The sequence below is a fragment of the Citrus clementina genome, unplaced genomic scaffold (assembly GCF_000493195.1).
Source record: "Citrus clementina cultivar Clemenules unplaced genomic scaffold, Citrus_clementina_v1.0 scaffold_8, whole genome shotgun sequence".
NCBI lineage: Eukaryota > Viridiplantae > Streptophyta > Magnoliopsida > Sapindales > Rutaceae > Citrus > Citrus x clementina.
In genome coordinates, this window is record NW_006262022.1 from 4,622,787 (window position 1) to 4,647,122 (window position 24,336).

At 35.5% G+C, this 24,336-nt stretch overlaps 2 protein-coding genes and 1 pseudogene across 2 annotated transcripts; all 3 read right to left on the minus strand.

Annotated features, from left to right (window-relative positions):
• Positions 1 to 6,992: 6,992 nt before the first annotated feature.
• LOC112096271 lies at positions 6,993 to 10,147 on the minus strand (annotated as a pseudogene).
• Positions 10,148 to 10,713: 566 nt separating this feature from the next.
• LOC18034565 (B3 domain-containing transcription factor VRN1) lies at positions 10,714 to 13,045 on the minus strand. The gene is made up of 4 exons (XM_006423169.2): positions 12,907 to 13,045; positions 11,378 to 11,945; positions 11,115 to 11,284; positions 10,714 to 11,015 (listed from the first exon to the last, which is right to left on the minus strand). The coding sequence occupies exons 1-4, from the start codon at positions 13,012 to 13,014 to the stop codon at positions 10,782 to 10,784; spliced, it is 1,080 nt and encodes a 359-aa protein (XP_006423232.1). The 5' UTR covers positions 13,015 to 13,045; the 3' UTR covers positions 10,714 to 10,781.
• Positions 13,046 to 14,807: 1,762 nt separating this feature from the next.
• On the minus strand, positions 14,808 to 16,363 carry LOC18034852 (B3 domain-containing transcription factor VRN1). Its single transcript, XM_006423170.2, has 3 exons — positions 16,271 to 16,363; positions 15,162 to 15,485; positions 14,808 to 15,044 (listed from the first exon to the last, which is right to left on the minus strand). The coding sequence occupies exons 1-3, from the start codon at positions 16,361 to 16,363 to the stop codon at positions 14,808 to 14,810; spliced, it is 654 nt and encodes a 217-aa protein (XP_006423233.2).
• Between the last annotated feature and the right edge of the window lie 7,973 nt (positions 16,364 to 24,336).

The following is a 24,336-nucleotide window of genomic DNA, read 5'->3' on the forward strand; positions in this document are numbered from 1 at the left end:
ACCAGACTACTCTCAAATCAAAGTTTTTGGCTGTGAGTGCTTTCCTTACTTAAGACACTATAACAAACATAAATTCGATTTTCATACCTTCAAATATGTCTTGTTAGGAGTAAGCATTGCCCATAAAGGATATGTATGCATGAGTCAGTCTGGTAGGATCTACATTTCAGCTAGTGTTAAGTTCAATGAAAATTCATTTCCCTTATCAAATGATCGAAACTTCAACAAAAAGGAGTCTATGAGTGAAAGAGATTTTAACAATCTTTCTGAAAGTTTTCAAGTTATGTCTTTCCTTGTGAATGATCTTCACAATCTCACACAGCCATTAGGTACATACAGTCATTCTCAAGACACTGCTGGAATCATGGAACACACCCCAAATCTTGTTCAAGATGAAGCACAACATACCTTGGATACTGACACTTTATCAGGTAAACACTTATCTCACCAACCCTTGTCACACATTCCAGAAGATAGTCACAATTCATCACCAACTACAGAACCAAACACTCAAGACATTGGTAAACAAAAAACCTGTCCATCACATCCTATGATAACAAGATCCAAAGCAGGAATTTTCAAGCCAAAGCTATTTCAAACATCTGTCCAATTACAGTATTCTCTTCCCAAAAATACCCCTGAAGCTTTAAAGGAACCAAAATGGAGAAGAGCAATGGAAGATGAATATAATGCCTTGATGAAAAACAAAACATGGACCTTGATACCTAACAGCCAAAACTACAAGTTAGTTGGAAACAAGTGGGTGTACAGAGTCAAAGAGAATCCAGATGGCACCATCAATAAGTTCAAAGCCAGACTTGTTGCAAAGGGATTCCTACAAACACCAGGTGTTGATTTCAAGGAAACATTTAGTCCTGTGGTTAAGGTTGCAACAATCAAAATTGTTCTGACTTTAGCTGTAAATAATGATTGGAAGCTGAGGCAAGTAGATATCAACAATGCATTCTTGAATTGTGATTTGACAGAAACAGTATATATGCCACAACCTAAGGGCTTCGAAGACAAGAATAAACCAAACCACATATGCAAGCTGATCAAGGCACTGTATGGACTAAGACAAGCTCCCAGAGCTTGGTTTGATAAACTGAAGAGTGCCTTATACTCTTGGAATTTTGAAAATTCTAAGTGTGACACATCATTATTTTTCAGAAGAACAAAGTCAGACATAATTATTATGCTCATTTATGTTGATGACATGATAATCACTGGAAGCAACTGTCAAGATGTTGAAGAAGTGGTAGTGAAGCTAAGCAAAACATTTGCCTTAAAGGACATTGGTGATTTGAACTTCTTTCTCGGGATACAAGTGGCCAGAACTCATGATACCATCCAGCTCTCCCAAACAAAATACATTCAGGATCTGTTAACTAAAATAGAAATGACAGGCTGCAAAGAAATAGAGACTCCTTTCAGCACTTCTAAGAAGCTAAAAAGGAATGAGGGAGCAAGATTTCATGACCCTACACTCTATAGAAGTGTCATAGGAAGCCTGCAATATGCAGTGCTTACAAGACCTGAGCTTGCCTTCTCTGTTAACAAACTCAGCCAGTACATGTTTGATCCTAGACAACCACACTGGACAGCATGCAAAAGGATAATGAGATATCTCAAGAACACAATGAACATGTGTTTAAGATTCAGAAAATCAGAATACTTTGATATCACTGCCTATACTGATGCAGATTGGGCAAGCGACCTTGATGATAAGAGGTCAATCAGTGGCTACTGTGTGTATTTGGGTAATAATTTGGTGGCTTGGAGCTCAAGGAAACAAGGTGTGGTTGCTAGATCTACTGCAGAGTCTGAATACAGAGCTATGGCTCTGTGTAGTACTGAAATTACTTGGATCAGTTCATTGCTTAGTGAGCTGAAATTAAAAGTTGACGGAGTTCCAGTGATTCTAAGTGACAGTACCAGTGCAGCAGCTATAGCTGCTAATCCTGTATATCATTCGAAAGCTAAACATTTCGAAATTGATCTCCACTTCATCAGAGATAAAGTTATGAAAGGTGAAATAGAGATAAGCTATGTTGCTAGCAAGGATCAAACTGCAGATGTTTTAACTAAGCCACTACCACATTACAAACTCAGCCATTTCAGAAGCAAACTCAATGTCATTGACAAGACCTTGTGTTTGAGAGAGGGCGTTGAAATTAATGACTGTGAAAAGCCAACAACTGACTCCAATGATAAGCTGGCGTGCCACCTCAGCTGCAGTCAATTACAATATGAAAATGTTGAAGATGAGATGGATTTGCTAAGCTGGCAAAACGGATATGCTGAAGAATCTCAGTACATATGCATGCAGAAATTACGTTTCTAGAAGTTTAAAATGATTGGCTAAACTCATGAATTGGTTATTTGCTCATTTACTTTGCTACCCTTTAAGCTAGCTGTTTTCTCTTTCTTCTCTGTATATAAATGAACTTGAGCATGTATTTTATTTGTTCAAGTTGTCATCTTTAATGAAACGTTTGTGATTCATGCTTGCTTGCCATCCATAAGCAAATTTTAACAGATAGCATTGTCATTTCTTAAATTTTCTACAGAATCAAGCCAAACACTCTGCTCATCCGCATCATATTTTAAGCCCTTTTCATATCCTGATGAAAATGAAAGTTCTGGAAAATGCTATCACATCTTATTACTTTTACATAATAAAATACAAGGGATTATATACAAAATTCTAGTTGACTTCTAAAGATTAATAAAGGAAAGTAACTAAATGCAAAGCTGTACAATCCCTGAATTAAAGAAATAAAGGTAGGAAAGTAAATAAAATTAGAGAACAGAATATCCGGTAATTAAGAGGAAAATATGCAGTGCATCAAGGTAATTAATTATATTCTCCAACACTCCCCCTTCAAGATGGCAGGTGAAGGTCTTGAACGCCCATCTTGGAAAGCATTCGATGGAAAGAATCAGCTCCAAGAGGTTTAGTAAATATGTCTGCTAGTTGTTGTTGTGAATGAATGAAGGCTGTGCGAACAATTCCTCTCTGAATTTTTTCTCGAATTAAGTGGCAATCAATTTCGATATGCTTAGTTCGTTCATAAAAAGTGGGATTAGCAGCAATGTGTAAGGCAGCTTTATTGTCACAATAAAGAAGTGCAGGTTGAGGATGATTAACTCCAAGGTCTTTAAGTAAATATAGTAGCCAACTGATCTCACAGCAAGTTGTTCCCATTGCTCTATATTCCGCCTCAGCAGAGGAGCGAGATACGGTTGATTGCTTCTTAGATTTCCATGATACCGGAGAATGACCAATAAAAACACAATAACCAGTGACAGAACGCCTGGTATTTGGGCAACTTGCCCAATCTGAGTCACAATATGCTTGCAAATGTAGTGCACTAGAGGATGAGAGAAGTATTCCTTGTCCTGGACTTCTTTTTAAATAATGTAATATCCTGATTGCAGCAAGGTAATGGGGTTGACGTAGTTCATTAAGGAATTGACTGAGAGTTTGAACACAATAGGCTATGTCTGGTCTGGTGACGGTAAGGTAGAGTAATCGTCCAATTAATCGCCGATAAGAGGATACATTTGAGATAAGTTCACCATCTGAATTAGTCAACTTTAAATTTTGTTCCATGGGAGTTTTGGATGGACAAGAGCCAAGAAGACCAAAATCCTCAAGTAATTCCAGAACATTTTTTCGTTGACTTAAATAAATCCCACTCTTAGTACGAGCAACTTCAATGCCAAGGAAGAACTTTAAGTTGCCAAGATCCCTTACTTTGAAATTGCTCTGTAGCCTCTCTTTGAGTTTTTGTATTTCGATAGTATCATCACCTGCAATGATGATATCGTCTACATACACAAGAATCACAGTGAAGGAATTATTGACTACCTTAGTAAACAAAGAATAGTCCGCCTTTGACTGTCGATATCCAGCATCTAGCAACTTATTGGAAAGTTTTGCAAACCATTGGCGAGAGGCTTGTTTGAGACCATACAAGGATTTTTGAAGCCTGCAGACTACAGCTCGATTTTCTGATTCTTTGTAACCAGGAGGGAGTTGCATATAGACTTCTTCATTTAGGTCTCCATGTAAAAAAGCATTACTAATATCAAGTTGGTGGAGACTCCAATTTTTCACAGCTGCAATAGCCAATAAACAACGCATGGTAGTGAGCTTTGCCACTGGAGCAAAAGTTTCTTGGTAGTCAAGTCCCTCTTGTTGATCATATCCTTTGGCCACTAAGCGAGCTTTATAGCGTTCAATAGTCCCATCTGCTTTATACTTGATTTTATACACCCATTTACAACCAATAGCCTTTTTATTTGGTGGTAGAGATGTAAGGTTCCAAGTCTGATTATCCTCCAAAGCTTTGATTTCTTCGGACATTGCATTCCTCCAATTCTCATCAAGCATTGCCTGTTTAAAGCTTTTTGGTTCTGTGGTGGATGAAATTGATGCTAAAAAGGAACGATAAGAAGGAGAAAATTTGTCATAGGAAAGATAATGATGTATAGGATAATGTAAAGATTTACTTACAAGACATGAAGAAGGTGTTGGAGATGATAAATCACATAAGGCCAGCTTGCAATGATAATCGTTGAGGTAAGAAGGAGGATGAATGTCTCGAGTGGATCGTCGAATCATTGTTGGTGGGTCATCAACTGGCTGGTTATTTTCCTGACACATTGGTTCATCAATAGGAGTTGGACTAAGGTCATCATGATTTTGTTCAACAAGTGGTGGACTAGGGTTATCATGATTTTGTTCAACAATAGAATGGGGCACGACAATTTTATTAGAAGGTGGGGACAACTTTTGAAGGAAAGGAAAAATATTTTCATGAAATTGTACATCTCTGGATATGAAATTTTTTTTGTTATTTAAATCATACAATTTATAACCTTTTTGAGCATATGGATAGCCAAGGAAAATACAACGGGTGGCTCTAGCATCAAATTTTGTCTTTGAAGTATTTGTATTGGTAGAATAACACAAACACCCAAAGACTTTTAAATGTGAATAAGAAGGAATTGCTTCAAAAAGCATTTCATAGGGTGTCTTACCATTGAGAAGAGGAGTTGGCGTCCGATTTATAAGATAAGCAGCAGTCAAAACACATTCTCCCCAAAACTGTAAAGGAAGTGCTGCTTGAAATCGCAAGGCACGGGCTACATTCAATAGATGACCATGTTTTCTTTCCACAATCCCATTTTGTTGGGGTGTGTTAACACAACTCTTTTCATGAATGATTCCCTTAATACGATAAAAATCTATCATGTTAAATTCCAACCCATTATCAGAACGTAAAACTTTAATTTTCTTGTTAAATTGGGTTTCAACATAAGAATAAAAGGATTGTATGAGTAAGCAAGTCTCACTCTTACACTTCATGAGAAAAATCCAAGTACATCTTGTATGATCATCAACAATAGTAAGAAAGTAATGAGCACCGGATAAAGAAGCAACATGATATTTTCCCCATATGTCACAATGGATTAAATCAAAAGGCTCCAGAGAATTTTTATTACTTAAAGCAAAAGGAAGACGAGTTTGTTTAGCTAATGGGCAGACTTCACAAACTTGATTTAGATTAGAAACATTTAAATCAGAAATATAATTGGAAAGTAACTGAAGACGTTGATGGCTTGGATGTCCCAAGCGTTGGTGCCACAAATTAGAAGAAGACGTAGATTGTAGACATTTTGGATGAGTGACTGGTAATTGAAATAAGAAAAGGCCATCATGTAATTTACCCGCTCCAATCACCTTCCTCAAGGACTGGTCCTGTATAAGACAAGAATTGGGTAAGAAAGTTACAATGCAGTTTGCATCATGAGTGAGTTTTCCAACTGAAATTAAATTAAATTGGAAGCTGGGAACACAAAGAACGTTATTCAAAACAATATTTGGTGTCAATTGAATTGTACCAATATGAGTAATTGGGGCATTTACCCCATTAGGCAGTTTAACTGTCCTTGAACAGTGAGACGTGACATGTGAAAAAAAAAATGCTACAAATTGCATGGATATCCTCCTGGCCATAAGTTGTATAAGGGCCAAAATCAGCCTGCTGCCAATCAAACTTCTATGAATCCTCCAGCATTGCAAGCTTCTCCTTTCACGCCAGAACAATATCAGCAGATCTTGGCCTTAATCAACATTCAATCAAGATCAAATCTAGTGAGTAACAATGTTCCCCAAAGTAATTTGACAGGTATTGCCCTCAATGTTGTTCATTTACCACACTCTACTTCTTGGATTATTGATTGATGAAAATGAAAGTTCTGGAAAATGCTATCACATCTTATTACTTTTACATAATAAAATACAAGGGATTATATACAAAATTCTAGTTGACTTCTAAAAATTAATAAAGGAAAGTAACTAAATGCAAAGCTGTACAATCCCTGAATTAAAGAAATAAAGGTAGGAAAGTAAATAAAATTAGAGAACAGAATATCCGGTAATTAAGAGGAAAATCTGCAGTGCATCAAGGTAATTAATTATATTCTCCAACATATCCCTTATTCTGACAAAACTGCACAATCACGGATTCCAGTCTTGCAACCTCATCTTCAGTCAACTTGAATCTTTCTGGTATAATTTCTGGAGAAAGTGTAGGAGAAAAAGAGTATGAACGATTGACAGTTTCATGTGGAGTAAGAAGAGCGTTTCTAGCCTGATCAAAACACCAATACGCATATGAAATCCATGACTTGCCCATTATGGGACAGAGATGAGTAGACAATTTAGTAGCTGTTCCCACTATTTCCTCAATAATAAACCCCGCACTCAATCTAGAGCTTAAGTTTCCTTTATTGAAGGAAGTATCACTGGCAAGCAAAGATACATCTACCATTTTAATATCTGCATGCATTTTGAGAACAATATTTTCCAAATTCAAGTCAGGATAATCCCATCTGAGCCAACTTGATAGTTTTAAGCAAGCCTTGGCCTTAAAAAAACCCATCATTAGAATTAGTAACTATTGATTCAGAAGAAAGCATCAAAGGTGCACAAATGACCAGAGATTTGTAAAAGCATCTTCGTACTTGTTTTCAGCATACATAAGCAGGATTTCCTCGTACTTCAAATTTGAAATTAGGACCTTATGGCATCTCTCGTCAGAGCAACTGGATATGTGATCTCTTAGATAGTTGTTCAGACGATTTGCAATCATCATGTTTCTCTGTTTACGAGCCAAACTTGAAAGATTCATACAGAGCTTGAAAGTAACAGGAGAAGATGGTGCAATAGCTCTATAAACACGGAGAACTTTTAGCCATGGATTACAATCTTGATGAGCACTATTAATTACACTCTGCATTGATTGGATATATGAACTTAAAATTGACTGATGTTGTTTGTATTTGGCTTGATTGCCTCTTAGCTTCTGGCTTTCTTCAAAAGCAAAGATGCAGTGTAATTGGGTGGCATGTGCCCCTGCATCTGATAACCCATCAAGAGGCGATGCAGATGATATTTCATCCAGCTTTGCCTTAGCTTATGCAGTTCAAGCGGCACTTTGCCTACCTTCCCCTCATTCAGAAGTAGCAATGCCTGTAAAAGCATTTGATCACTCCTTTGCAAGGCTAGTTTGGGATCAAGTGTTAGTTCACAGCTACTTTTTGGAGTCAGATCAAGGAATGCCCAAGCTGCCTGAAAATCACCCTCATCAAAACGAGCCAAGGCATGAATTGCATTTATTTCATTCCGCCCCGCCGTTAAAGCACTATAATAATTCTTCCCAGCATGCTTGGCACGAAGTGTTTGCAACTCCAATAGCCAAACCTCTAGAGACTTCTAATCCGTTACAGCAGTAAACTTTCAATTAGACAAGCAATCGCAAATTGCACACCATAAGATCCCATAGTACTAAGCGACTCCTCAGTCTGTAATAAGTGAGCGAAGTGAGCAGCTGCCTTTTCATACTAGCCTTCTGCCTGATATACAAGCCCATTGATCCATGAAAAAGGACCCAGGATTCCATTTTGATTTAGAGACTGGTGCTCATCCACAAGCAAGGAAGAGAGAGTCATTGAAACCCATTTTTGTAGCCCAAGCAAGCCTCTGATTGGTGACACTTGCACAGAGCCAATGCTATATGACATATAACCTTCAAGAGGTCTCCTGAATATCTGCCCCTTATATTATGGAGGTTCTCAGACACCTGTGCCCTAGACTTGTCCTTCAAAGCCGAAGACAAAAGATTTCTAAGTTCCTGCAGACACGAAGTACAGTACTGAATTGTATCGTGACATTGTAGAGCCAATCCCGCATTAATCATCGGATCACATATGCGGGAAAACCACTCCTCGCAGACTTTCTTGTTAGCCCCAAAAAACATTAAACTTTGGCGATTAGCTGGTGGTAAAATGGCAGATCCCTCATAGGCATTGTATACATTTTTCTTTAGAGCCTCAACAAAGTCTAATAGTAATCTCATTGGTCGCAAGTGCGTACCAGAAGAACCTATTATACTTAAGTTTCCATCGATTTGGTCACTATCAAGTTGTAACACATCTGCAATATCCAAAAGCATTCGCTCCAGTGCTGCAAAAGTTTGTGTGGGCCCACCTAGATTGGTTCGAAGACGCATAGCAATGCAATATCTAGCTGCCTCCTGTACAGCCCACCAGGCACCAGCCAGATTATTAACTGAGAACATTCTTTCCAGAATATCCTCATCCACTTTTACATCCAACCAGAGGTCATTTATACCAATGTTTCCAGTTTCCTTAAGCTGACTCAAAACATAGTCTTTTGAAATCCTGCAGCTATGAATCAGCCACTGGATCCAAGAAGAAAGAGGTGCCTTCCATCTTTGTGAAATGTAGCTTAGAATAGAAACAAGTTATTGTGAGTGAAGTTGCCAACGTAGCTGCTTCAAGGCAAATACTTGCTTCCAGTGCAAGTTGGAACCATTGCTTAACAAAAGAGTACCAGGCCCAAAAGTGACATATATGCCAGAGTCACTAAGACCACATGCGAACATCATAGTAGGCAAGACATGAGCAAGCAGCCTAATAAATGCATTCTTTATGTCAACGTCTGGATCACCAAGTCTTTCCAGGACCACTTCAGCTATGGAATAAAAGCAAATGGGATGTATCAGTCTCGCTTGCAGAAGCAGCTCCAAGACTAATGCAACATGTGACCTCACTTTTGGTTCCCTGTCAGATGCAGCTTCCAAAACTGAGAGAACCAAATTTTCAGGAATACCAACATATCCAGATGGTTCATAGAAATAAGTATTTTGGTTCAAATTCTCATAAATAGAAAAAAAAATTTCACAGGAACTTTTAACCCATTCAAGAGCTGCTATTTTAAGTGTGAGAAGAGAAGAAAAGTGGAGAGCTTTGACAAGGAGTGGCCTGTGCTTCCTCATATGCTCAACAATCAGACCTGAAAGCCGCTCCCTGAAACTGTCACAACTGAGGACTATTTCAGAAGCAATTCAGACGTAAAGAGTTCCTCATATAATTCTATCGAGAAAGTTTGGATAGAGAAAGCTCCAAGTGAGATTTATGTTTATGTATGTAAGGATAAATATATGTAATAGTTTTAATCAATGAAGCTTCAATTTCAATAAAAAGAAAAATCTAAAAATATATGATGATTCTTAGAATGGTCTGGCTTATTAATGGAAGATAATGGAAAGCACTTATTATTAAGCTAATAATTAAATACGTCTATAATTGGGCCAACCTCGCTCTGACTTGGCTTGCAAATGGGCTAGACTGGGCCTACCTGACTAATTTAGTAGAACCCAACTATACACTCTACAAACCCCAACCCGAAATTGCAGTTTTCTCATTAGTGAAAATTAAAATAATAGACAAAATAAAAATCTGATTTCTCCCCAAAAAAAAATTCTTTTTTTCCTTTTTAATTATTGTTTGGCTGTATACCAAAAATAAAAATCTGATTTCTCCATTAAAAAATTATTTATTTTTAATTATTATTTGCCTGTATACCTTTCTTTTTTTCTTATCTTTTCTTTCCTTTTTTTTTTTTTTTTGAAAGATACTTGGCATGGCTTTTGTTATGAAAGAAACAATTTTCAGTGGTAGCTAGCATTTCACATAGATTCATAGCTTTCATGTTTTATTTTGATTAACCACAGCATCTTGGATCATACTGAATTGCATGCTTAGACATAGCTCATAGCCAAATCATCTAATCTTATGAGCCACCTCTGTAATGCACCACTGAATTTTTTTTTAATGAGAAGAAGCAGACCGTCTACAATTTATGAGAAAAATAGTAATCACTACCAAAAGAAAAGATTATGACAGCAGCTCATTTATGCCTCTGCAACTAGTGTTCTTGCTCTTGTGGTAAGTAGTAACCGTTCAGCAGAAGTTTTAAAAATGAACATGTCTAATTCTTTGGAATTTCTGAACTATACTGAGACTATGAACAGTCATCCATTCACTAGAAAAATGCATAGATATTTTAAGGCATGAAGCAGTAAATGAGCGCATAATGAATGTCGGAACCGATACGCATCAGGTATCAGTAACAGATCATGTAAATATGATCCATGATAAAGTAGTCCGAAAAATATAGCAGTGTAAACATAACCATTAAATTTAAAACCTCCAACAAAGCACAAAAGCTAATGTATTACACCTCTAACATAAATGTCAAATTGTTAGAAGCTTGTGACATAGAGCATATATGTCTAACATGCCATTCACATCCTAGTAGATATAGATCTGCTTCTTACAGGCAACAGTAACTGCATAATGTCTTATAAACTTAGATAATGTCTTATAAACTAGATAACTCTTTATGCATTAAATACTGAAACTTTCAGAAGAATGTTCTTCATCTGGATCATCTCAAAGAAAAGAATATCTCCTTCCTTCACATTAGTCTTCTTGAAAAATTTACCCCATCTGGTCAATAAGCATTTGCTGCAACTCACTTTTACTTTCACGGCCAACTTCCTTCCGTCAGAATCCTGTATGGTGACACATTCTTCTCCATTAAAATACTTCCGAGCAAATGAATTTGGCACATACTACACAAGCAAAAGCAGCAACATAAGTATATATAAGAAGGAAAATCTGAAACAGATTGTAATAAAAAATATGCATATATAATTTAAAGTAAAGCTCACCACACAATTTAACTGCATGTTACTTGCCCTCAAGAAAACAAGGAATGAAGGTTTTTCAGGCTTGAGGAATCTAGCAACATTAATTGCTTCCTGTTTCTCTTCCAATGTCATCCTTGATTCACAATCATAGGTATCCATGTCCTCAAGCAAAGCAATCGACTTAATTTGATCTGCAATTTATCAGAGTTACTGATGAAAGAGAGAAATTATGTAAACACTAAGCTGAATAAAACAACATTATCAACAGATTAGTTTTTCCTTACCTACACTGTCTGCTCGGAGCTCATATTTCAAATTATGTTTGGCTTTCTTGAATTTGGTACTATCAATCTTAAGGTCAGTCTCTTGAACCGATAGACATTGTGTTTCACTGAGATGTACTTTGGCGTGAACAGATCCTTCTGAATTGGACGTTCCAATTATGTCTTGAATCGAATCATTAACATTATCCAATTCATCATTCACCTCCAGCTCTTCCATTCTGTAAGTCTTGCTTTGCATCTTGCAACCATTCTTAGATTTTGAACTGTTAACTGTAGCTTGGTTCTGCCTTGAAGGAGGGAACATGTTTCTGGATGGATACTGAATCTCAAAGGTAGTTGTATTAAAAACAAAAACTTGAAACTTTGAATTCTTTCTGTATTGGAAAACCACAAAGTACCCAACACCTATTGAATGATATTGCACAAATTCATTCCAACCATCATCAAACCAAATCTTTCCTTCCTTTTTTGTAATACCTATTCGCACGACATAACCCTTAGGATTTGTGAGTGTAGCGACATATGAGAGTTCATCCCCAAATCTTCCCACAAAATTTTGTGGAATCTTCTGCATTTTGGCGAATGAAGTTAGATGATCACGTATCTGTAAACAAGAAAATGTGCTTCCCTTGCAGAGCAATTATGGGGTTACTATCACTGTAGATAAGGGCTACAAAAACAAGATGTGTCCCATTGCCGGTATAAGAGAAAAGAAGGGTTTGAAGTAATCTTCTGAGACACAAGACCATGACAAACTTATCATTCAGTTTGAAAGCTGACAAAAAGTTGGTAATTGATGCTAATTAAAATGGAAACAATGCTTTTCAATAAGGAATGAGCGTCAATGCGACTCAATTAAAAGTGTTCACCCTGAAGCAAAGGCTTGCTGAACAGTTTAGCTAGATTTCGCCATATATAACTCTTCACAATGCAATTTATAACTTATAACAATAATATTTGCTATAAACAGATGAGAAAATGTCATATCTAGCATAATTTGACACTGGGGCATATGGAAGTGATACCCTCAGTGAAGAGTCTGGCAATAAAATTTCAAAATCAAGCACGCAATTACTCCTTATCTTTCTTGAGGAATCTAATAAACTTGTAAGCACTTTAAGTGACAAACCATTTTCATCAGGTTAAAATGGAGCCTTTAACAACATAATAGAACAAGAGAAACTAATGGAATCCAAAAAAACCATATATTATACACAAATTCAACCAGATTAGCTAATATATTTAGATGAAAACAAAAACTGCCTAATCTACTTGACATACAGAAGTTTCTTATCACTCGAATGATATAACATTACAGGACAGAGCTTGCATAGGATGTAACAGTCTCTTAAACTTTTCATGGGCATAATATGGTATCAAGATCCTTTTTTCTTTTTTTTTTGTGGATTTACAGTTAACCAAAAAGATAACATAAGATCCATAATTTTGTTTTTATTTTTTAATGAAAACTTATCAAACAAGACGTCTTCAAAAAGCAAGAGTTAATGTAAAAGTTTTGAGAATATTACCATCTTTTTATCTTCAATGGTGACGGCAAGAATGACCTGGAAGAAAAGTGAATTTGTCTTCTTCATGGAACTGGCCATCTTGGGCTCTGCTCTTCTTCTAAAAGCCATTCGTTTCCTTTAGCTTTTGTGGAATCTAGCACTTTTATTTTTATTTTTCTCTCTTCTGTAGTAAAGGAAGCAAACGCATTACATTTTTTCATCTATTGAAGATAAGAATTGAAACTATAAGTGATGATTTTGGAAATTACCCTTTAACATGCATGGTCTATTTTGTATTTTGAGAATGAAGCATTGATGGGAATCTCTGAATTCTGAATGAAAGAGTTTGTAATATGTGTTTCGCTCAAGAGAAAGCTAACGAGAAAATGATAGAAAATTATGAAGAGAGAGATAAAGGAAGAATCCGGAAAATGTTCATCTTTCACATTATATCAACAAATGATTACAACTTAATATTTATACTAGAAGAAAGAAGAATCTAGTAGCTAATAGTTTGTTATGACTAATATACATGCAAATCAGTTCGTTAGCTTTGCTGCTGAGCTGGATAACTAATTATTCCACGTAAGCAAGAGCAGCAACTCCATTTAATCAGATGCCCTCATCTGTACCATATTACCATACTCTGTAACACTGAAGCATTTCTTGAGATGCTGCAAATGCTTTGCTGGTTTGATGAAACTTGCTTTTTTTGCTGAGTTTTGTGTTTGAGCTGGCCTTGCCATTTTGGTCATATGGTGTAATGCTGTTCAACTTCAAGACAGCTAACACTCTTTACTACTCAAGCAGTAGGGGAAAAGTTTTGAAGTGCTTTTAGTAAAAGCACTTTCTTTGGAAGCATATAAATTTACTCTCATTACTCAACTGGTGGACATCTCCGTTTGACTAGTATTAGCGTGTGGCCTTGTGCCTTCAACTTTTAGAAATAACCTACAATAACCCTTTACCAATTTTCAATTTGAAATCAATTAGGAATTTAAATATATAAATTTGCTTATTTTGTAGTATAATGAAGAAATCTATTGAGACTAACTCAGAAATTCATTCACAAAAATATTTAAGAAAATATATCCCTACTCACATTTTATGGATTTGAGTCCCCATAAAACTTGAATTTATAACCTCAACAACCAACCTACTACTAGACTAAGGCTTAAGTGGCTACACTATCTATCCAAAAAATAAAGTTTCAAAAGAAAGTAATTCCTCCTTACAAGTTACATGCTCCAAGATACAAATATCTTCTTTGTATTTGAGCTGGCCTTGCCATTTCAGCCATATGGTGTAATGTTGTTCAACTTCAAGCCAACTAACACTCTTTACTACTCAAGCAGCAGGGGAGCAGTTTTTAAGTGCTTTTACCAAAAGCATTTTCTTTGAAAGCATATAAATTTGAGCCAAGCTATTTGAGCAAAAAAATTAAACAAAAGGAATACAAAATAAATTCTAACACCATGTAGTGTAAGAAGAGAAAAAATAAAATAATCAATTAACATTATAAAACCTCATGATATTATAGTTCAATCATTCTTCCTTTAATATCTTTAATATTTTCTATAAATTTACTCTCTGGACATCTCCATTTAAATAGTATTAGTGTGTGGCCTTGTGCTCCCTACTTTTAGAACTAACATATAATGACTTTTTACCAATAGTCATTTTGAAGTCTCTTGGGAATTTAAAAATATAGATTTACTCAATTTGCAATATAGTTAAGAGTTCTATCAGACTAATTCAGAAATTCATTCACAAAAATATTTATCCCTACTCACATTTGTGGATTTGAGTCCTCATGAGACTTGAATTTATGACATCAATAACCAAGCCACCACTAGGCTAAGGCTTTAGTAGCTTAATCAGTTAGATTTACTATCCCTAAAGATTTGCATTTGCTACTCTATTTATCCAGAAAATACTGAAAGTTTCAAAAGAAAGTCATTCCTTGGTACAAAATCGAAGATACAAATATCTCCTTTCTGCAAACTATTGTTCCTCATAAGTTTTGCCCATAATAGAACAAAACCCCCATTACGTCTCCAATTATTTGACAGAGTATGCTCTCTTTTCTTATCATCTTCAATTTTTATGGATTTGACATCTCTACTAAAAAATTCATTAGCGAATTTTCCTGGAACATACTGCACAAATAAAATAAAATGAAAAAAAATTGCAACTAATTAAGAAAATGAATGCATATCAAAAGTAATTAATATTTGTTATCGCATTTAATTGGGGGGAAAAAAAACAACACTCACCACAGCATTATGAGTAATGTCACTTGATTGCAAGATAACCATGAATGAAGGAATTTTTGGCCTCAATGATCTGGCAATTTTGACTGCTCTCCTGCTTTCTTCTTTAGTAACAGTTCTTTCTTTTCTTGCAATACACATTCCCATTTCTTCAAGTGAAGCCCACAAGTCAAATTCATCATAATCATCTGATTCATTTTTCTCCACCATCAGCTCTTCATTTTTTGATTCATCACTCTCATATGGATAATTAATCTCGCAAGCGGTCAAATCAAATATGAGAACATGAAAAGTTGTGTTATTCACATACTTGAGATCACAAAGTATCTGGCAGAGATTGAATAAGATATGATGAAGCCATACAAACCATGATGAAACCAAATATTACTTGTCCCATTTTTTCTCAAACGAACTTTCGAAATACAAACATTAGGATCTATGGTGTAGCAGCGTTAGAAAGTTCATGTCCGAACTTTTTCACAAAGTTTTTTGGAATCCTCTACATTTATACAATTAACATTACATCAGCAATACAAAAACAATTTGAAGCCAAAGTCTAGTGCCAGTGGTAAGGAGCAGCCTTCCTGGAATGAGGTCTTAATTCGAACTTTAACGGGTGTGTGAGTTAATAATTTTAAAAAAAAATTACAGAAACAATCTTTCAGCATTATCATATAAGCCAGCAACCAAGATGCCATTTAGATTGAATTCAAACTTCGGCATGCAAAGTAAATTTTAAAAGTCTAGCTAAAACAATCAAATCAGCAGTATCATACAAGTCAGCAACCAAGATGCAGTTTAGTTTGAATTCAAACTTGGGCATGCAAAGTAATTTTAAAAGTCTAGATATAACAATCAATCACATAACAGTCATCAATAGTACCATGTAGTTATCTTTTAATGATTTAAAAGAACATGCATGCAAGCCTTGCAAATACAAAAGAGAGAAGAGACCAATAGCTAAAGGGAATCCTTTTGCTATCATTACCATTGGTTCTAAAGTGATAACAACTTATGAATCCACAAAGAATCAAACAAATTAACAAGTGGAAACTTATAAAATTAACCAAAAAACATATGCAGAGAAATGAAAAGAAGTTGTAAGAATTTACATTGTCTTCGACTTCGAGGGAAGAGTGAAGAATAACCTGGAAGAAATAGGAGGGACTCGACATATTGGGTTTCATTCTCTTGCCAAAAGCCATTGATTTGTTCTGTCACAGGATATTTGGTCAATGTTAATGGCTTAGCTTTATACTTCAAGAGCTTGCTTTCAATGAAATGTAATGTACGTTTGGTTTGGTCTACCCTTCAAATTTTAATTGTCATTGGGATCACCCACTGAGCTCCCCTCCTGGCCTAATCAAAATTTATTTTTAATATTTAAGTATGTATAAACAACTGTTATTACAGTATTTTGGAATTGACTCTCGTTATTATCTTGTTACGTTTGTCAATTTTCCCTCATTAAAAAAAAAAGGGCTGTGTCCCAAGAAACTTTCGCCTTCCAAGGAAAGATAATGAATGTTCATTGATAGTTACAGTTCCAAGCAAAAATTTACCTGTAAATGTGTATTTAAACGCAAAAAAGGAGACGCATGCAGTGCCTTATCTATTATTAGCCACTCAAATCACCCAATAAGCCTAATCTGCTCGAAACTTAATTCAATGCTACTGGTTTAAAGAAAATTTAATCTCTAAACAAACATCTTTGTTTAGATTAATGCTGACTTTGTTTCGAATAGTTCCTTAGTCGGTCTGTTTTCAAGTTATAGAGATCCTTCTTTGTTGTTGGATTATTAAGAAAGAATAATAGAAAATCCACAAAGGCAATATAAAGGCTTACAAATCAAGGTGGCAAACTGATGCAGCGGAAGTTTAATGTTCAAAATATTCTGTTGATTTTAGAGAATGTCGGAATAAAAGAACAACTAAATTCATGTTGATTCAAAAGAATGCCATGAATTTAGGGGTTAAAACTCGTTGATTCCGCAGAATATCGATAATTAACTGAACTCAAACACTCACAAAAAGATTTGAAAATTGAAAATATTATTGAAATCGAACATGCCTTCAAAGGCTACAAGAAGAAGCTATTTATAGTAGCAATAATTATCCTAAATCACTAAGGGAAAACAAAATTCTAAATTAGAAAGGAAATTAAAAGTTTTTAATTAATTAGGAAACATATCCTAGTATAAATTCTTATTCTGCATCATTCCCCTCACGATAGAGAGAATTCATCCTCGAATTCAGATTATCAGCAACAGCATCTTCATCACGATCACTTTTGTAAGGAATAAGATGCTTGACATTGAACACATCTGCTATGCGGAAATCACTAGGAAGCTTCAGTTTGTATGCATTAGGATTTATCTTCTCGATAATCTCTAAAGGTCCAATTTTCCTGGTAAAAAGCTTGTTGTACTCGCCAACTGAGAACCTATCTTTGGTTAAGACAGCCCAAATAAGATCTCCCACTTGAAATTCTAAAGCTCGACGCTTTTTGTTGTTGGAGAAAAATCAGTTTTTTAAATTTTTATAAAACCTTTTAAGATCGCTCTCATACAATATATAAGAATTTGTAATCTAGACATCGTACCTTGAAAATCCGATTTGGCTTTTTCCGCTGAAGTGATTTAGGCTCCCAGATCACGATCCGTCACCACAACTCTTGCTAGATCACGATCCGCCACCAAATAATCTTCCAGGCTATGACTCAAGTTTGATCTGCACTTGACGTGTGGGCGCCTTTATCACCACTAAAGCAACTAGCACGAGAAATTTTTTCTCTCAACAATAGAGAGAAAAATATTTTTCTCTTATATGTATAAAGTGGCTGCTCTATTTTTTTTTCTTTAGAGAAAATAAGCATCTATATCTCTTTTTAGTGAAAAACTTTAGGCTCCAAATAATAAAAAATAAAAGTCACGTTACTTGTTCTTGTGTTATAGGGGCCCACCTTGTAAAATAACATAAGGCCACTTACACTCAAGCATATTAATGGAGCCTCCCACTAAATAATATATTTAAGCTTTTGACCCAAATAGCTAGTTATCTTACTTATTAATCAAGTAGTGGTGCAGTCAATTAAATGAGCTAACCCATGGATCATTTGGGAATATACAATAGTGGCTACAATAATTAGACCTGTAATTAAATTAGCCCAATTATTTAATTCCAAATCTACTCCACTAAAAGATTGGAACTGACCTCTATAATTGTATGCTCGAATAATAATTCGTCCCAAGCCACATTGATTTCTTTACTGCACAATCCTTTGTACCACATCATTAATTAAATCGATATCTCAACTGTCCAATCAATTTAATTACATCTTATTCCTTGATTCTTACTGGTTTTCTCTAATGATCATTTTCAACAGACTATATATGTTGACACACTCTGGCCAGATAATTCTATGATTAAGTGCCGAAAACCCATTAAGAGATGTGTTGTACAAATTCTATATTGTCAATCTATAACTCCAATACTCATAATTGCTCCCACCAAGATACCGGGTAATCTTGACTACAAGTATGTGTCGTGCCCATTGGTAACTCAAATAGAATAACAATTACAATAATGAAATCATAACTAACTCAAGATTAAGATTACAATAAAATCAATGCCTATGAGATTTAATAAGTCTGATAGTCATTTCAAGGTTAATTAAATCTTATATGTGATCCAGCTCAATGTAGTCAAACTACATCAGTAAATTCATATATGATTAAGACAAATCATTCAATGAATTTATTACACTCTAAACATAAATAGAGCGCCCAACTCTATTTATCAACTGCGAACTAAATTTATTTAATCATAAGATAACTTGTATTTATATCTTCTGTGAATCCATATGATGATCACATAAATACATATAATATGATTAAACGGACCTTATTCAATATATATTTATACAATTGAAATATCACAAATATTTTATTAATCAGAAAATAAATTAATATGCTTTAAAAGAGCATATAATCCCAACATTTGTCTGCCACAATTTTATAACCTTCGGTAGTCTACTTCAAAGACTCTTATGTTAGCCTAAAGGGCTACACATAATGTAATTTTGATGATAATAAACATGTGTCTTAAGTGATTTAATAAATATTGTATTTCACATTTTTACCAGTTTTTGAAGGATAATATTTATGCAAGTGAATCAAGTGAAATCAAGTTCAAGACACTCAATGGACAACGGCGAAATCAAGAATAAAGTTTAGAGCTCAACGGACAAATTATTGCGACAAATTCTTGTAAAGCCGATATGATTTAATTGATGCATGATTTAGCATTTGAGAAGCTCAATAGTTTATTTAAATACTTACTTTTCATAAACTAAAAGATTTTATATTTATAAGATAAAATATTTTATGGATTTGAGTAATTTGGATTAAAATGAAAAGTTTTGCAATCTTTAAATTTAATAAGTATTATTTTGAATTTTGAAGTTAGACTTATTTGTAAACATTTGAAACGTTTTGGACCATACTATAATTTATGAAAGTTTGAGGACCCGAATGTAATCCAAACATTTGAAATCCAAAATTAGACAGAGAGTGAGCGGCTAACCGCCTAGGGGCTAGGCTAGCTGCCTGAGGAAAATCTCATATTTTCAAATTTTGGTCTAAAGTGAAAGATTTTGAGAACTTTGAAAAATATGGGTATTGTGCTAAATTTTGAAAAGGACTTCTTTGAAAAATATCATTATATTTGGGCTATATCATAATTTTAAAAAATTTTGGGAATGACAATCATTATTTAGAAATTCTAACAATTGGACTTGTTTGTAAAGGTTAATGACGTTTTGGGCCATAGTATAATTACAGAAAATTTTAGGCAAAAATGTAATTTTATGAATAGTACTACTATAGCAATTCAAATTTAATGGTAACATCACTGGTCTGGGCGGCTAGCCGGATAAATCAAGCGGCTAACCGCTTGGTTGCGGGAATTTGCTTATAACGGCTAGTTTTCAGGTTTTAACAATAAAAACTCAAGTCCAACTTTATTTTAGAGACTAATGCAAGCATAAACAACATCATATAACACATATTGAGCTTACATTTCACAAATCATCATTTATTGAATCATTATTGTGCTATTATTTGCATATCCACTCTTGAAGAGAGTTTTTGTTGTAATTTTCATTTATTATCAAATTGTGAGTGTACAAGTGTGAGAAACACTTGGGGTGAAGAGATTGAGGAGATAATCTCTTGATTGTAAAGGTTCATTGACACCTTGAAAGTCAATTGTAAGAACTTGAAGCCTTGGGAGGCTTGGATAGTGAAATCCTCGAGCTTGATTGGCTTTGAGGCGTGGACGTAGGCGGGGATTGCCGAACCACGTAAAAATACTTGTGTTTGTTTTCTCTTCCCTTACTCTTTTATTATTGTGCTATATTGAATTTATTGTTTTTGTATTTGATTGAGGTAATAGATTAAATTGTTGTGCGAATTGTTTAGCACAAAAATTAAAATCCCAATTCACCCCCTCTTGGGTTGCATAACTTGCATTTCATCTTGCGTAGTTTCATGAATCTTCTTAAGCTGCTCAATAAAGTCTTCTGCCTTATTGCTTTGGCGAACTAAATCTGGAACTAGAGCCAAGTCGATGGGAGCTCGTGGATTATATCCGTAATTCACCTGAAAAGGGCTTAAACCAGTACTACGCTTAACTGCACAGTTATAAGGAAACTAGACTTGATATAACTTCTGATCCCATGTCTTCAGGTTATCGCCAACTAGACTACGTAGATGGTTTCCTAAAGAGCGGTTGACAACTTCGGTTTGACCATCTGTTTGTGGGTGATAAGCACTACTGAAATTTAGACGAGTGTTAGTCAACTTCCATAATGTCTTCCAAAAATGGTTAAGAAATCGTGTATCTTGGTCAGATACTATAGAACTCGGTAAGCCATGCAATCTATAGACTTCCTTGAAGAATAGACGAGCAACAGTCAAAGCGTCTGTAGTCCTCTTGCAAGCAATGAAGTGAGCCATTTTCAAGAATCGATCAACAACAACAAATATTGAATCCATACCGCTCTGAGTGCGGGGTAATCCCAAAACAAAATCCATGCTAATATCAGCCCAAGGTTGTGTTGGAATCGGCAGCGGCAGATATAACCCAGCATTAGTTGTTGCGCCATTGGAAACCTAACAAATGCGGCAAGTCTCGACATAGTGATTGACATCACGCCTCATAGTAGGCCAAAAATAAGTGTTGGCTATTAGAGCCAGAGTTTTGCACGACCCATGTGCCCTTCGTTATATAACTTTGCAATGATTTTCAATCTCAAACTTGAGTCAAGAACACATAACTGATTACTCTTGAAAATGAATCTGTCATGTAAATGATAATCTGAGCGAAACCCTGCAGCAATGTCTTCTAATATAGGAGCAAAGAAAAGATCAGAAGCATATAACTCTCGAAATGTGTCAAATCCGAGAACTTGATTATGCATCTGTGTTAATAAAGAAGTTCGTCGACTAAGTGCATCTGCTACTCGGTTGGATTCGCCAGAGGTATGCTTTACTACAAAAATAAACTGCTGAAGGAATGCTGTCCATGTGGCATGTCTGTGAGAGAGCTTGTCTTTACTATTGAGATACTTTAAAGCAGCATGGTCAGTGTATAAAACAAAGCATCTATGAATTAAATAATGTCGCCAATGTTTTAACACTTGGACTACTGCGTAAAACTCCACGTCATAAGTGTTGTATAATGCCTTTGCTCTGTTCAACTTCTCACTGAAATAAGCTATAGGCTTACCCTGTTGGCTAAGAACAGCTCCAATGCCTACTTTGGAAGCATCACAATGTACCTCAAAAGTGAGCGAAAAATTTGGTAGGGCAAGTATTGGGGCAGTAATAAACTTTTCTTTGATAATCTTGAATGTCTTAGTAACTGCCTCTGTCCAAGAGAATTGTCCTCCTTTCATGCAATCCATGATTGGTGCCATAATAGTACTGAAATGAGAAATAAATCGCCTTTAAAAAAGAGGCCAATCCATGGAAACTTCTGGTGGCAGATAAAGTAGTTGGTTGAGGCCAATCTCGAATAGTATCCACTTTTGATTGGTCAACAGATATACCATCCTTCGACACCACATATCCAAAAACTAATACTTTCTATGTTAAGAAAATACACTTGTTTACTACTGTGTATAAACTTGTTGCTCTTAAGGCTGAAAATACTTCTCTCAAATGTTGTAGATGTAACTCATGACTGGTGCTATATATAAGTATATCATCGAAGTAAACAACCACAAACTTTCCAATGAAAGGGCGAAGAACTTGATTCATAACTCGCATAAAAGTACTCGGAGCATTGGATAAGCCAAACAACATTACTAACCACTCGTATAACCCTTCGCGAGTTTTAAAGGTTGTTTTCCATTTATCTCCAAGGCGTATTCGAATATGATGATAGCCACTTTTCAAATCAAGTTTGGTAAAAATTACTGCTCTACTAAGTTGATCTAACAAATCATCTAATCAAGGGATTAGAAAACGATATGAAACGATAATTTTATTGATAGCTCGACTGTTCATGCACATCCTCCAAGAACCATCTTTCTTTGGAGTCAATAAAGTAGGGAATGCACAGAGACTAAGACTTTCACGAAAAAATCCTTTTTCTAGTAACTCTTTCACTTGGCACCTTAATTCCTCATGTTCTGTAGGACTCATATGATAATGAGGTTGATTTGGTAATGTAGAACTTGGTACCAAATCAATTTGATGTTGTATATCCCGAAGAGGTGGTAAACCATGTGGTAGCTCATTAGGGAACAAATCTTAAAATTCCGCCAAAATATGTGTCACAACTTCAGAAATCTTCGAAGCACCGTTACTCTACTTTTCCAATAAAATGTAGACTTTCTTTTTCTCTGCTACAACATCTATAAACTGCTTTTTGCCTAACAAATAATTACCCAAGTCTTGCTGGAGAGTAAGCTCCTTGATAGGTAGGAGAACGATCTTAGTATTGTTAAACATAAAGCTGTAGGTGTTTCTCTTCTCATCATGCACTATGTTTCGATCATATTGCCAAGGTCTACCCAGTAATAGATGACAAGCATCCATACCTACAACATCACACCAAATTTTGTCTTTACAAATTGAACTAATGGATAAGGAAACTAAGCAACGTTTCGATACTGTCACTTGATTTCCTTTCTTCAGCCATGTGAGTTTGTATGGAGTTTGATGAGGTTTTGTCTTTAAATTTAGCTTTGTTACGACTTCTTCTAAAATGACATTCTCGCAACTGCCTGAGTCTATGACCATACGATATACTTTACCCTCAATTGTGCAAGTAGTCTAAAAAATATTTTGTCGTAACCACTTGTCTTTGTCTTGACCTTTAGGAGTGAAGAATGCGCGGTTCACGATCAATATTGGTCCGCTATCACCATGTTCTTCAATAGATTGAGCGCTACCACTACTATCAAAAGTTGGCTCTTCAGCGAACTCTTCAGTTTCTTCCTCTTGATAGTCTTCACTTTTCTTTGTGCCTACGAATAAGCCTTTATCGTATTTTCCTCCTTTTTTATATTCTGTCATTCGGTGCCCATTTTCTCCTCAATTAAAACAACGTAATCCTGAACCCGAGGATTGGGTTTTGCTTCTTTGACCGATTTCACTAGGTTTACTAGTTTTATTTAGAGGATTTAGAGGAGTGAAATTATGGAATTAGGAAGTCGGGTTTGAATTATCATGAACAACACTTCGAGCACCTCGAAAGCTTGAGTCATTAGTACGTCGACTAAATTGCTTCTCCAACTGCAAGGCTTGTTGGCGTGCCTCTAAAACAGAGTATGGGTCGAGTAAACTTAATTGGTCTTGAAACTGAGATCGTAAGCCTCCAATGTAGCGGGAAACCTGCTGTTCTTCTGTATCTGTCAAGTCATTGTATGCCACCAACCAATGGAATTCTGTGGTGTAATCATCCACTGATCGATTACCTTACTTTAAATTATGTAGCTGTTGGTATAACAGTTTGGTGTAATTATGAGGTAAGAATGCTCTACGCAAGTGCTTCTTCAACTTTTCCCAAGAATCAATCTTCTTTTTGCCTTGCCTAATCCTTGTGAGTTTAGTTTGGTTCCACCAAGCTGCTGCTCTTTCACGAAATTGAGTTACAGTAAGCGAAACTA

Excerpts from the sequence above, each read along its gene's own strand:
- LOC18034565 (XM_006423169.2), bottom strand. The coding sequence starts at position 13,014 with ATGGCTTTTAGAAGAAGAGCAGAGCCCAAGATGGCCAGTTCCATGAAG. Across the intron at positions 11,285-11,377 it reads GCTCCGAGCAGACAGTGTAG|ATCAAATTAAGTCGATTGCT; the intron begins GTAAGGAAAAAC and ends GATAAATTGCAG. Across the intron at positions 11,016-11,114 it reads ACATGCAGTTAAATTGTGTG|TATGTGCCAAATTCATTTGC; the intron begins GTGAGCTTTACT and ends TTGCTTGTGTAG.
- LOC18034852 (XM_006423170.2), bottom strand. The coding sequence starts at position 16,363 with ATGGCTTTTGGCAAGAGAATGAAACCCAATATGTCGAGTCCCTCCTAT. Across the intron at positions 15,486-16,270 it reads CCCTCGAAGTCGAAGACAAT|ATACTTTGTGATCTCAAGTA; the intron begins GTAAATTCTTAC and ends AATCTCTGCCAG. Across the intron at positions 15,045-15,161 it reads ACATTACTCATAATGCTGTG|TATGTTCCAGGAAAATTCGC; the intron begins GTGAGTGTTGTT and ends TTATTTGTGCAG.